Source organism: Argopecten irradians, chromosome 13 (assembly GCF_041381155.1).
Source record: "Argopecten irradians isolate NY chromosome 13, Ai_NY, whole genome shotgun sequence".
In the NCBI taxonomy this organism is placed as follows: Eukaryota; Metazoa; Mollusca; class Bivalvia; order Pectinida; family Pectinidae; genus Argopecten; species Argopecten irradians.
This window is the reverse complement of record NC_091146.1, coordinates 12,171,408-12,187,469: the sequence shown is the minus strand read 5'-3', so window position 1 is coordinate 12,187,469 and position 16,062 is coordinate 12,171,408. Positions and strand designations below refer to the sequence as shown.

General features: G+C 35.7%; 1 protein-coding gene across 1 annotated transcript in view; it reads left to right on the top strand.

Moving 5' to 3' along the window:
- Window positions 1–5,725, top strand: part of LOC138305606 (ankyrin repeat domain-containing protein 50-like) — a 477,373-nt gene extending 471,648 nt beyond the window's left edge. The window contains exon 12 of the mRNA XM_069245907.1: window positions 4,357–5,725. Coding sequence (XP_069102008.1) covers window positions 4,357–4,970 — 614 coding nt within the window. The 3' untranslated portion in view covers window positions 4,971–5,725. The remainder of the gene's footprint in view (window positions 1–4,356) is intronic.
- The last annotated feature ends 10,337 nt before the right edge of the window (window positions 5,726–16,062 follow it).

The following is a 16,062-nucleotide window of genomic DNA, read 5'->3' as shown; positions in this document are numbered from 1 at the left end:
ATATATAACCAGGTAATGGGAGTAACAGACGTGAGATCATATATAACATGGTAATGGGAGTAACAGACGTGAGATCATATATAACATGGTAATGGGAGTAACAGACGTGATATCATATATAACCAGGTAATGGGAGTAACAGACGTGATATCATATATAACATGGTAATGGGAGTAACAGACGTGATATCATATATAACATGGTAATGGGAGTAACACACTTGAGATCATATAAAACCAGGCAATGGGATTAACAGACGTGATATTATATATATAACCTGGTAATGGGAGTAACAGACGTGATATTATATATAACCTGGTAATGGGAGTAACACACGTGAGATCATATATAACCAGGCAATGGGAGTAACAGACGTGATATTATATATAACCAGGCAATGGGAGTAACAGACGTGATATTATATATAACCAGGTAATGGGAGTAACAGACATGATATTATATATATAACCTGGTAATGGGAGTAACAGACGTGATATCATATATAACCAGGCAATGGGAGTAAACACACGTGAGATCATATATAACCAGGCAATGGGAGTAACAGACGTGATATTATATATAACCAGGTAATGGGAGTAACAGACGTGATATTATATATAACCTGGTAATGGGAGTAACAGACGTGATATCATATATAACCAGGCAATGGGAGTAACAGACGTGATATTATATATATAACCTGGTAATGGGAGTAACAGACGTGATAGCATATATAACCAGGCAATGGGAGTACCAGACGTGAGATTATGTATAACCAGGCAATGGGAGTAACAGACGTGATATATTATATATAACCAGGTAATGGGAGTAACAGACGTGATATTATATATAACCTGGTAATGGGAGTAACAGACGTGATATTATATATAACCTGGTAATGGGAGTAACAGACGTGATATCATATATAAACCAGGCAATGGGAGTAACAGACGTGATATTATATATAACCTGGTAATGGGAGTAACAGACGTGATATTATATATAACCAGGTAATGGGAGTAACAGACGTGAGATCATATATAGCCAGGTAATGGGAGTAACAGACGTGATATCATATTGGTAACCAGGCAATGGGAGTAACAGACGTGATATTATATATAACCTGGTAATGGGAGTAACAGACGTGATAGCATATATAACCAGGCAATGGGAGTACCAGACGTGATATCATATATAACCAGGTAATGGGAGTAACAGACGTGAGATCATATATATAACCAGGTAATGGAGAGTAACAGACTTGAGATCATATATAACATGGTAATGGGAGTAACAGACGTGAGATCAATATATAGCCAGGTAATGGGAGTAACAGACGTGATATTATATATAATAACATGGCAATGGGCAGTAACAGACGTGAGATCATATATAACATGGTAATGGGAGAGTAACAAGACGTGAGATCATATATAGCCAGGTAATGGGAGTAGTAACAGACGTGATATTATATATATAACATGGCAATGGGAGTAAACAGACGTGAGATCATATATAACATGGAAATGAGAGTAACACACGTGAGATCATATATAACATGGTAATGGGAGTAAGTCAGACGTGATATCATATATAACATGGTATAGAGAGAGTAACAAACGTGAGATCATATATAACCAGGGAATTAGAGTAACAAACGTGGGATCATATATAACCAGTGCAATGGGATGTAACAGACGTGAGATCATATATAACCTGGTAATCTGAGTCAGGACGTGAGATCATATATAACATGGGCAATGGGAGCTAACATCGACGTGAGATCATATATAACCATGGTTAATGGGAGTGACAAACGTGTGTATCATATATAACCAGGTAATGGGAGTAAAAGGACGTGAGATCATATATAACCATGGAAATGAGAGTAACAAACGTGAGATCATATATAACCAGGGTAAGTAATGGGAGTAACAGACGTGAGATCATATATAACGCTGGGAATGAGAGTAACAGGACGTGAGATCATATATTAACCAGTTTAAATGGGGCAAGTAACAGACGTGAGTATCATATATATTCATGGTAATGGGAGTAACAAACGTGATATCATATATAACATGGTAAAGGGAGTAACAGACGTGATATCAAATAGTAACCATGGTAATGGGAGAGATATCATATAATAACATTGGTAATGGGAGTAACAAGACGTGAGATCATAATAAAACATTGGTAATGGGAGTAACAGACGTTGAGATCATATATAACCAGGCCGAAAGGGGAGTAACAGTACGATGATATCATATATAACCATGGAAATGGGAGTAACAGACTCGTGAGGGATCATATATAACCCTGGTAAATGGGAGTAACAGACGTGATATCATTATATACACCAGGTTAATGGGCAGTAACAGACTTGCTGATCATATATAACCAGGTAATGGGAGTAACAGACGTGATCGATCATAAAACATGGTAATGGGAGTAACAGACGTGAGATCAATATTTTAACAAGTTAATGGGAGTAACAGACTTGATAATCATATATAACCAAGGTGAATGGGAGTAACAGAAAAAAAAACGTGAGTATCATAATATAACCAGGTAATTGGGTAGTAACAGACGTGATCTCATATATAACTATGGAAATAGTGTAACAGACGTGATATATCATAAATAGCAATGTGAATGGCGAGTAGTATGCTGCGCGCGGACGCTGTCATATATTATATTGGTGGTAATAGACGTGAGATCACTTATATCAAGTGCTCGTATAATCTGCTACAGGAGTAGGTTTGTAATTGAAATGTACTCGAGTTCTCTCGCGCTAAAATGTTCGCTACGATTTTAAATGTGGGGGATTAGAACATTGATATTTTTAAATATGGTGGTAACTGCTCGAAGTGTTGGTAGGAGCGCTGTATCGCTGCACCAACTTGTTAATAACCACCGTGTTTCAGCTCGGCTAACGCCAAATAAGTATTTGATTAGTAGAGGAGTCTAGCCTAACTACCCAAACCATTAGACGTACTTAGGTTCAAACCCATTGATTCGTTCTGAATTAGTTCAAAAATCCCCCCATAAAAAAACATGATTCCAAAGTAGCAAGTACAACAAGACATTTACTAATAAAAAATATTAAATAAAGATTAAAAAAAATCAGCAATAGTTCACCATCTCCAGATACACAAGATTCTATTCCAGCAGTCTATTAACTTCATCATTATAATCTAGATTTCACATCAATAATACCCAGCCTAACGTAACAGTAACCGTTGCATCTATACAAAGTATTTCCACCCAATACATTCCTATAATTCACATGATCCTACAAATACATCCCCACACACATATATAAAGTACAAGTAACGTGATATACAAATTAACAAGGTCCTTGGAACTGAGGAAACCTCCAATTGTCCATCGCTACACACTTACAGTAAAAAAAAAACCAAACACAACTGATATCAGACACAGACAGACGCAGACTCACTGGTTTCAAAGATCATGTCATATATTGGAACGTTACATGTAGCACGTGAAAGCGATCAATAATTTCGCTAAAATGTCTAGAGTACTCGCTGGATAATATGTAACAACATAATGGAATCATACAAAAACATTGTTTATCCACTAAAACATCAATAACCCTGTTAATAACTATCAATACCAAACAAATTGTTTTGTCTTTACATCACATGCTCAACACATCGTCTGCAACAACTGCAAGCACTAATAATACAAACTACGAATTCAAGCTATCTGCTTGCTCCGCAGCTGTAATAACAGCAATGACGGCTTCCAGTAGCAGAAGCATGTGCCTCAATACATCGATTATTTGACATCTTTACACAATAACAAGAAACCTTGTAAGTAATCAATTATCGGATGTAGCATCCCTCTATCTATCTACCGTAAGATTATACATCCTTATTACATAGATTCAATTGCATTCACTGAAAAAAACATCGTGTTTACACAACGTTATGCCTATCAGAACTATACCCTGTTTATATCGTTCTACTCATAAACTACATATTAAATAAGATTGAAAATAGTCGTTATAACAATACAAATTCCTGTTCATTGAAAGTATATTTATTAAGTCAAATATTCATTGATCGTCTTACTAAAATATGCCTTGTTTGCTCAATTGGTTTTTAGTGGATTTATAAAGAAATTTATGAGTTATATATACAATCATTATAATAACGTTTGGCAAAATTGAATTCGAGTTCAAGTTCTCAGATTTTTTTTCACTTAGTTAACAAAAAAAATAACTAAGATAACAAAATAAAAAACTCTCTTTTTATGCCACATACACGTAAAAGAAATGTTTTACTATGCCCTCATTTATCTGTGATGTTTACGATTAATTTCGAATTTCAGAGCAAATAAAACAGCAACAGGCGACATATGCTGAAGGAATAAAAGAAGCTGTAGAGAATCCCTGCAACATCACAATAACTGTCGTGGGTCATCACGGAGTTGGGAAGTCTTGTCTGGTAAATCAACTGATACAAGAAAGCATCCCGGAAGGTGGACCTGGATCAACGGATACGGCTGAGTTTTACGTAAACTATATGGCCTTTAACCAGGATACGGGTGTCCGACGTAAACTCAATGGAAATGGAGAGATAGTAACTGTTCAGCATCGCCTGCGAAGCATCATTGATAGATACCGAAAAAGTGGAATCCGTGAAGAGAAAAGACCTGAGAAGGAACCAGGCAGCTCTCACAGGGACACTAAAAACACATCGATAAAGGCTGCAAAAGGTTTGCCACTGCTGTCGAAAAGACATTATCTATTTGTTCTTGCAAGAGCAAAAATATTAGTAGTCACTTGTCGCATATGTTACATACGCCGCCTAACTCTTTTGCGATTGGTATTGAATTTGTTCTCTGATACTAATCGTAAACTATCAATACTAAACTTTTTTGTAATCCTGTGGTGCCAAAATGCTGAAATATATTGTGACCTTAACTTTAATGAGCTTAGCTAACCTTTATAAGGTTGGCTGCCAGATAAATGTAAATAAAATCGTATCAATAATGCTGCCATCGTCTCTGCAAAAAACTATTTCTATGTATCGTAGCCATGATTCTACTAAATTGTGAAATTCTAATTTAAAATTTATGATGACATATATTCAGAAATAAGAACCCCAAAAAGTTATCAGAACTCATTTATAATATGCAAATGACTAATCTAATTCAAATTAGCCTTTAATTCTTACAACATGTATCTGTTAAAATATTGTCCAGACAGGTATTGCTTCTGCTTTGAAGGCAGACTCATTCTCAAAAAGTTATTTTCTGCGCATTCCTAGCTGAAATCAAAAAAGTGTACACTATCAACTGTGGAACTAGTTTGCCCGTTCGCAGTTTAATTGGTCTTTGGCAGCATGCTTTAGTGAAGAAAATCTTAGACAATAAACTTTAAAGTGAAGACACAACAAAGGCAATAATATGCTATGGCCATCTTTCAGGCTCAATAGTAATACCTAGTAGTAACTTGCATTACCTAAAGGCAAAGACATTAGCTGAATTGGAGAGATCTTAATTTACTAATCCAACGACAAGACAGCTTGTATTTTTATGAGATGTCAAGACGCTTTCAGGTGTTATTTATGGTAGAGGTAATCCATTTTTAGAACTGAACAATGGTTTTGAATCTCATGTAGTAATATTAGTTATCACTTAACTGGCCTGCCCAGCTATGTCATATGGCCATGTCATAAATATCTGTAAGACACATATGTAATAACACAATTATGACGTCAAATGTAAGTTTTTGACGCATATTTTTTTGTATACGATGTAAAATTTCTCTATATACGGAAACGTTACATCCTAAGTCGTATATATACTGTTTTAATATAAAGACTAATTAGAATTTTGGCTTATAGTTTGGATACTATTAAAGGTAAAGTTATAAACAAAATCCTTTTTAATAAAAACTCCGTTTATTAAATAGCTTCATATGTACCAAACACAAACTACCTCTCCACTAAATTATTATAATTTGATTATGAAATATATTAGAATAGCGTTCCCCCTCGTGTAAGAAAAAGTATCAAATCAAAAAATATATTTATGAGAAAGAACCACAAATGATTCGAGTTCCCAATGGAGAATCAAAATGAAATGGCCCTCGATAAAGAGCAGCAAAGCCGTTGTCGGAGAAAGAACTATAATAATTTCTGGAGAAAGGTCTACATAAAAAAAATATAAAAAAAAATCACTATCTTTATCTATTGGGGGGCGAAGAAAAGGGGGATTTAGGAAAATATATAATATTTATGGTTTATATTAGGTTTTTTTAGGGGGGGGGGGGGGGGGGGGGGGTTTGGAGTTTTTTTTTTTTGGGGTTTAATATTGAGGGGAATTGGTGTTTATGATTTAACCGCTTTTAGAATTGGGCATTTTGATGTATATTGGTTTTAAAGAAATATTATAATTTGGTTAAATAAATTTTTTTGCCTTATAAATAAATACTGCCAGCTTATGAAAGCCCGAATTTTGTGAAATCCAGAAGGTTCGATTACGGGTAAAGACTTCCTGAAGTCATTTGCCCTATAACACACAACGAGTTTGAGTTATTTGTAGGATTTCCTAATGAACAATTTATGGAACGAAAAAATGATGGGTATAAATGTGTTGCAAAAAAAGGGTTCATATCTCAGTACAGAGTTAAGACTTTAAAGACTTTAAGGAGTTTAATCATAGTATAACATGTAATATTTGTGCCTACTGAGCCTCATGGAATTCTGAAAATAACATGTTTCCCATATCCATAACAACATATAATATAATCAATGTGACCACTATACCAAGACTGACAGAAAAATCAATGTCAGTTGTATGGGAAACCAGTATCTATGCAAAAAATCCATGTCAGTGTTTAGGTAATAGCATTTCACAACATGCACCAAAACCTTAACCTGGTAATGTCACCCATGCCAGGGCCTCTTAAAATGATCTAAATTCAGCAAATTCTTTCTCAAAATGATTATTCCTACCCATCACAATACTTATTATACTATATTAATGTATCAATGTCAGTTGTTAACGGATAAAAGTAGTTCAACACTTCCACAAAACCTTAACCTGGTCATTTACCAACGCCGACAGCAGGGTGGTTCCATAAGCCCTCCGCCCCACCCCCATCCCAACCCCCCGACTTGTAATTGTATTATAAATGCGTATGTGCATCAGTAAAAATAATACCGAATGTCTCAAGGTACAGCATACATCTATTCAATTACAGATGAAATAGTGATTTTTCTTATAGATTGGCGGTCATCTTATGACCTATTTCAAATTGTGAAACGCCTCAGTGAACTTCAGCATTGTCAAAGCAACAAAAATATATTGTCTAGGAATCATTGTGATTTTTCTTATTAATTAGCCGGCCATCTTGGAAAATGCAGCCATTCCTTTATTATAAAAAAATCTTGGTTGCCCGGCATTCCTATTTATGTTTCCAATAAACTTAAAGTTATATTTCAGCTTTCTCCATCACAAACAAATTTCATATATGCTTAGCATGCTGTAAATATGAAGGTTACAATGTATATTGTCTCAAATTCAATATTGACATAATGGTAAAATGTCGCATGAACAATCACACGTTTTAAATTAACCGCAACAGTCAACGCCATGTACAAGTTTATTCGGGTCATATCGGAATATATTGTTGCAACTCGTGACCAGCATCGATAATACCCGTATATTTCGGAACTTCACAACTTGTATATACATTACCATTATATTGGCAATACTCGTACTATATTACAGATCAGAATAGATCGTCTGAACTTCGGAGACGTTGTATAGCAACCATTATATTGTACACTGAAAAGTAAAGTAGTTGTATAGTTTAATAATGCGATTATATTTACAAAACTCGGTAGTTGTATAGATTTACCATTATATTGTCTGAACTCAGTAGTTGTATAGAACTACCTTTATATTTGTGTGAACTCAGCAGTTGTATACCTTTACTGAACTCAGTTAGTTGTATAGATTTACCCCCCCCCTTTATATTGTCTGAACTCAGTAGTGTACTAGAATTACCATTATATTGTGTGAACTCAGGACAGTTGTATAGCTTTACCATTATATTGTCTGAACTCTAGTAGTGTACTAGAATTACCATCATATTTTGTAGCAGTTGTAATATTTACCATTATTTTGGTGATTCATTGTATAAGCATTATATTGTCTGAACCAGTAGTTGTATAGCTTTACCATTATATGGTGTGAACTTTCAGTAGTTGTATTAGCATTACCATTATATTGTCTGAACTCAGTAAGTTGTATAGCTTTACCATTATAATTGTCGTGAACTCAGTAAGTTGTATAGCTTTAAACCATTAAATTGCGTGAAGCGACCTAAACAGTTGTATAGCATTACCATTATATTGCGTGACTAAATCAGTAAGTTTGTATAGCATTACCATTATAATGTGTGAACTCAACAGTTTACGTATAGCATTAACCATTATAATGTCTGAACTAAACAGTTGTGTAGCATCACCATTATATTGTGAACTGATACTCAGTAGTTGTATAGCAATTACCATTATAATGTGTGAACTCAACAGTTGTATAGCATTACCATTATATTGTCTGAACTCAGTAGTTGTATAGCTTTTACCATTATATTGTATTCTGAACTCAGTAGTTGTATAGCTTTACCATTATATTGCGTGAACTCAACAGTTGTGTAGGCATTACCATTATATTGTGTGAACTCAGTAGTTGTATAGCATTTACCATTTATAAGTGTGTGAACTCAACAGTTGTATAGCATTACCAATATAATTGTGTTGGAACTCAGATAGTTGTATAAGCTTTTACATTATATTGTCTGAACTGCATAGTTGTTACCTATATTACCATTATATTGCTGAACTCAACAGTTGTATAGCTTTACCATTATATTGTGTGAACTCAATATGTGTGTATAGCATTACCATTATTTGCCTGAACTCATTATAGTTGTATAGCATTACCATTATTATGTGAGTGTGAACTCAAATTATGTTATCAACAGTTTAGGCATTACCATTTTAGTTGCATGAAACTCAGTAGTTGTGTAGCATTTACCATTATATTGTGTGAACTCAGTAGTTGTATAGCTTTACCATTATATTGTGTGAACTCAACAGTTGTATAGCATTACCATTATATTGTCTGAACTCAACAGTTGTATAGCATTACCATTATCGTGCGTGAATTCAGCAGTTGTATAGCATTACCATTATATTGTGTTAACTCAGCAGTTGCTATAGCTTTACCATTTATATTGTCTGAACTCAGTTCAGTTGTATAGCTTTACCATTATATTGTCTAAATCTGCAGTTGTACAGCTTTGCCATCCTTTTAATTTCTTACTCCAGCATTTGAATAATTTTTACCTTTTATTGTCTGAACTCAATAGTTGTATACTTAACCCTTATCATGCAGAATATGATTTCACTGAAACTTTTATTGTCTGAACTGTATAGTATTCGTGCAAAAAAATGGTTGACACTATCCATAATAAAGTTTATTCCTTCAACGTAGTATATTGTGTGAACCTCAGTAGTTGTATAGCTATTAACCATTATTTGTCTGAACTCAGTAGTTGTATAGCATTACCATTATATTGTCTGAACTCGAGTAGTTGTATAGCTTTACAATTATATTGTCTGAACTCAGTAGTTGTATAGCTTTACCATTATATTGCGTGAACTCAACAGTTGTATAGCATTACCATTATATTGTGTGAACTCAGTAGTTGTTTAGCCTTTACCATTATATCTTCTGAACTCAGTAGTTGTATAGCTTTACCATTATATTGTCTGAACGCAGTAGTTGTATAGTTTTACCATTATATTGTACTGAACTCAACGTAGTTGTATAGATTTACCATTATATTGTCTGAACTCAGTAGTTGTATAGCTTTTACATTATATTTGCGTGAACTCAACAGTTTGTATAGCATTACCATTAATATTGCGTGAACTCAGTAGTTGTATAGCATTACCATTATAATGTGTGAACTCAACAGTTGTATAGCATTACCATTATATTGTCTGAACTCAACAGTTGTATAGCATCACCATTATATTGTGTGAACTCAGTAGTTGTATAGCTTTACCATTATATTGTCTGAACTCAACAGTTGTATAGCTTTACCATTATATTGTCTGAACTCAGTAGTTGTATAGCTTTACCATTATATTGTCTGAACTCAGTAGTTGTATAGCTTTACCATTATTTTGTCTGGAATCAGCAGTTGTATAGCATTACCATTATATTGTCTGAACTCAACAGTTGTATAGCATCACCATTATATTGTGTGAACTCAGTAGTTGTATAGCATTACCATTATAATGTGTGAACTCAACAGTTTGTATAGCATTACCATTATATTGTCTGACTCAGTAGTTGTATAGCTTTACCATTATATTGTGTCTGAACTCAGTAGTTGTATAGTATTACCATTATATTGCGTGAACTCAACAGTTGTATAGCATCACCATTATATTGTGTCGAACTCAGTAGTTGTATAGCTTTACCATTATATTGTCTGAACTCAACAGTTGTATAGCTTTACCATTATATTGTCTGAACTCAACAGTTGTATAGTTTTACCATTATATTGTCTGAACTCAGTAGTTGTATAGCTTTACCATTATATTGTCTGAACTCAACAGTTGTATAGCATTACCATTATATTGTCTGAACTCAGTAGTTGTATAGCTTTACCTTTATATTGTCTGGACTCAGCGGTTGTATAGCATTACCATTATATTGTGTAAACTCTATAGTGGTATAGCATTACCATTATATTGCCTGAACTCAGTAGTTGTATAGCATTACCATTATTATGTGTGAACTCAACAGTTATTTGGCATTACCATTTTGTTGCATGAACTCAGTAGTTGTGTAGTAGCATTACCATTATATTGTCTGAACTCAACAGTTGTATAGCTTTACCATTATATTGTCTGAACTCAACAGTTGTATAGCATTACCATTATATTGTCTGAACTCAACAGTTGTATAGCATTACCATTATATTGTCTGAACTCAACAGTTGTATAGTTTTACCATTATATTGTCTGAACTCAACAGTTGTATAGCTTTACCATTATATTGTCTGAACTCAACAGTTGTATAGCTTTACCATTATATTGTCTGAACTCAACAGTTGTATAGCTTTACCATTATATTGTCTGAACTCAGTAGTTGTATAGCTTTACCATTATATTGTCTGAACTCAGTAGTTGTATAGCTTTACCATTATATTGTCTGAACTCAGTAGTTGTATAGCTTTACCATTATATTGTCTGAACTCAGTAGTTGTATAGCTTTACCATTATATTGTCTGAACTCAACAGTTGTATAGCTTTACCATTATATTGTCTGAACTCAGTAGTTGTATAGCTTTACCATTATATTATATTGTCTGAACTCAGCAGTTTTATAGCTTTACCTTTAAATGAAATATTGTCTGAACTATACATTTGTATAGCATTACCATTATATCGTTGAAAAGTCAACAGTTGTATAGCATTACCATTATATTGTGTGAATTCAGCAGTTGTATAGCATTACCATTATATTGTGTGAACTCAGCAGTTGTATAGCTTTACCATTATATTGTCTGAACTCAACAGTTGTATAGCATTACCATTATATTGTCTGAACTCAGCAGTTGTATAGCATTACCATTATCTTGCGTGAACTCAGCAGTTGTATAACTTTACCATTATATTATCTGAACTCAGCAGTTGTACAGATTTGCCCTTCCTTTTATTTTCTTACTCCAGCATTTGAATATTTTTACCTTTTATTGTCTGAACTCAATAGTTGTATACTTAACCCTTATCATGCAGAATATGATTTCACTGAAACTTTAGTTCCTGTTGACAGTGTCACCGTCAAACATGCGTCGGTCCAGGCCTTGGTTGACAAACCCAACTGGGACAATGATGTCCCAGATATGGCTGATGCTAAGACCTGCAAAATAATCATGGGGGACCCGAACAGGTTCAAGTCTGGTCCATCTAAGCCACAACACAAACCACAACAAAAACCACCTGGAGCTAAAACGCCAATCCCACCGGCGTCTCCAGGACTTACACAACACCGAACATTAGAAAAAAAGTTACCGCCGCTCGTCATAGACGTGCTACATCTTCACCGTCTATTGACGTAAAAAAACTCCCTGAGAAAGCCAAGCGACCAGCAAATACACCACCGCAGGAGCAACGCCAGACAAAAACCACCAAGGTAAAGCTGGCGAGGCTCCCTGCACTAAACAACAAACCCAGTAAGGGATCAGATGACCCTATCCTATCAGACGACAGCGAGTTTGGTGACAACACATTTATTGCCACCAAACAACCTACTTCAAGTAGTCCTGTCGGTCCGACAAACTATCCTCAGGGACCAACATAGAGACAAACACTATCATACAATGGAACATACGCGGATTTAAAGCGAACATAGAAGAATTAAAACATCTTATACAAACAAAAAACCCATCCATATTCTGCCTTCAAGAAATAATGCTGAAAGACACCATCAATCTCCGACAATTTACACTATACACCAAAACTCCAACAGGTGGCCGCCCATCAGGTGGTGTGGCGGTGGCGGTGCATAAAAACGTTCCTCACAGACACATTCAGCTAAATACCACCTTACAAGCTGTTGCTATAAGCGCAACTCTTCACCGAAAAATAACAGTCTGTTCTATATATTTACCTCCAAATACTCCATTTAGTTGTGATGAAACTGAGTAACATCGTATCACAACTACCAGTGCCATATATTATCATGGGTGACTTTAACGGTCATAATAGCCTCTGGGGATCCCCAGGCACTGACGATAGAGGTAGACGTATCGAAGATTTTATTAATAAAAACAGCTTATGTCTTTATAACACCAATGCCCCAACATATTTACACCCTGCCTCTGGGCTCGCTTACCCACATTGATCTATCGTTGTGCCATCCATCAATTCTTCTGGATTATGATTGGATGGTCAACGGTGATCTCTGTGGGAGCGATCACTTTCCAATTATACTTAAAAACATAGGGTTACCAAAACTTGAGGAGCCTATTCCTCGTTGGAATCTACATAAGGCGGACTGGGTTCAATTTAAAAATTTGTGCGCAGAGGAGCTCATTGAGGATAAATTTTTGAACCTCGATGACCCCATTAAAATTTTCACAGAAGCGCTCACTTCTGTCGCTACAAAAACCATACCAAAATCCGTGCCAAAACCTACAAAGTTTCGTCTCTCAAATGATTCATTTATCAATAGATCTGGTAGAAATTCCGCTCTGAGGTGGTACTTGGCTTCGCCAACCGTCTCAAACTATAACAATTTTAAAATTTGGAGAGCAAAAGCTCGAAGGTCTATCAAATCCGACAAGAAAAGTACTTGGAAAGAGTACGTCTCAAAAATTAATTCCAATACATCTTCGAAGAAAGTTTGGGAAATGATTGGTAAAATCAGTGGGAAAAGAAAAGCAACACCATCCTCCCACCTCATTAACAACAATAAAATATTTTCTTCAAAATCCGAAATAGCTGACACCTTTGCCAAAAATTTTGCTAAAAATTCATCCATCAAAAATCATTCCAAAAGATTTCAAAAATTTAAAAAGGAAAAGGAAAAGAGACGTCTTAATTTTAAATCCTCCAATAGTGAAAGTTACAATAGGCCTTTCAAAGAGAAATCAAAGGACTCGGCAGCTGGACCAGACGAAATTCCATATATGTTTTTAAAACAATTACCAGACTCTTCACTAAAATGTCTTTTAACTATATTTAATCAAGTTTACTCTTCTGGCAAAATTCCCGAGTCTTGGAAGGAATCTACTATTATACCCCTTCCGAAGCCCGGGAAAGATGCTACCGATGCCAATAACTATCGTCCTATTTCATTGACGAGTTGTATTTGTAAAACTCTAGAACGTATGATAAATACCAGATTAGTTTGGTTCCTGGAATCAAACAATATTTTAAGTCCTTTGCAAAGCGGCTTTAGAAACCGCAGGGGAACGGTAGACCACTTAGTTAGACTAGAAACATTTATACGAGAAGCATTTGCCAAGAAAGAACATCTTGTGGCCGTATTCTTTGATCTTGAAAAGGCATACGACACAACTTGGCAATATGGAATCATGAACGATCTCCATGATATCGGTATACGTGGTAATTTGCCAAAGTTTATATCAAATTTTATATCTGACAGGCATTTCAAAGTTCGAACGGGTTCAACTTATTCAGAAACAGAAACACAGGAGATGGTATCTCAGGGTGGTATCTTGTCCGTCACACTTTTTGGACTAAAAATTAACAGCATAACCAAATGTCTTGGCCAATCTACGGAAGGGTCTCTATTTGTGGATGATTTCTTGATCTGTTACAGATCAAAAAACATGCACACTATAGAACGGCAACTACAACAATGTTTAGGCAAATTACAAAATTGGGCTGACGAAAATGGCTCTATTGTCTATGGATCGGCTCGCAGCTCCTATCTACAGATGCTTGACCCTATACAGAATCAGGGACTGCGTCTCGCACTTGGAGCTTTTCGAACAACACCTGTGAAGAGTCTCCATGTGGAAGCTAATGAGCCATCTCTAGACGATCGACGAAAGAAATTATCCTTACAGTATGCTGCTCAACTGAAATCCAACCCCAAAAATCCTGCATTTAACCTTGTATTCAATCCACAACATCAAGAAATATTTACACAAAATCAAAAGCTCATACCAACATTTGGCATCAGAATTTCAAAATTTTTGCTGGAACTTAATATAACTTTCGACACCATTGACGAGTACACCGTATCGGATGTACCACCATGGCTCATTCAAACACCTGATATCAATTTATCTCTACATGAGAGGGCAAAATCCAGTGCATTACCCGAAGAACACAAATCCTCCTTTCGGGAGTGCATTAGGGCTTTCCCTGATCATGTTAAGATCTACACTGACGGATCAAAAGATGGTGATAATGTTGCGGCAGCATGCTGTACATCTAATCTCTGTTCCTCCATCCGACTCCCGGATACTGCCTCCATTTTCTCTGCGGAAGCATGTGCTATCGGTCTAGCGCTTGACCATATCGAAGAACACCGCATTGAAAAGGCAATCATCTGTTCAGACTCTCTTTCGGTTCTTCATGCTTTGAAATCAAGATGTCCTAGAAATACTCTAATACAAAATCTTTTAATCCGAACATTTCGATTATCTTCTAAAACTCAAATTACTTATCTCTAGATTCCCAGTCATGTGGGTATAAAGGGGAATGAACAGGCTGATAAAGCAGCTAAGACTGCTCTTCGCCTAGCACAAACAGATTTGAAACCACCATACACCGACATCAAACCTTCAATTCAGTCAGCCATCAAACACCATTGGCAACAAAGGTGGTCTACCGAAACAAACAATAACCTGTTTAAAACTCAACCTACACTTAATCCTAAACTGTCCAGTCGGAGAGACCGCAGAGAGGAAGTTGTTCTCTCTCGGCTCCGAACTGGACACACATATTTTACACATTCCTATCTATTGAGAGGGGATCATCCTCCCACATGCCATGCATGTGATTCTCCTCTCACAGTGGAGCATATTTTAGTGCACTGTATTGATTTTAAGCACATACGAGATAAGCACTACGATGTCTCCGACATGTACACTTTGTTTCATGCCGCGAGACACCGCGAGACATAATCGTATTTTTAATTATCTCAAAGAAATCGGAATTTTAGATAAAATAAGAACGTTTTTCTCATCATATCATCGTATCAACTCAACATTTCATCGTTTCATCAACTTTTTGCACGAGTTTTCTCGTGTGTTTTAGCCAAAACTATTTTATCCCATGCACACCTTTTTTTATCAAATAAGCGTTTACAATCTGTGTTTTAATCCTTACTTGCCTTTTCTTACCCTGACCTTTTATCCTGATATTAATGCCCGACTTGTAGTTTGGCCCTGAATGATCTTAGTTGTCGATGGGCCGTACAAAGGGGAGAACCAGCTTCGGAGCGAAGCATTTTTGGGAC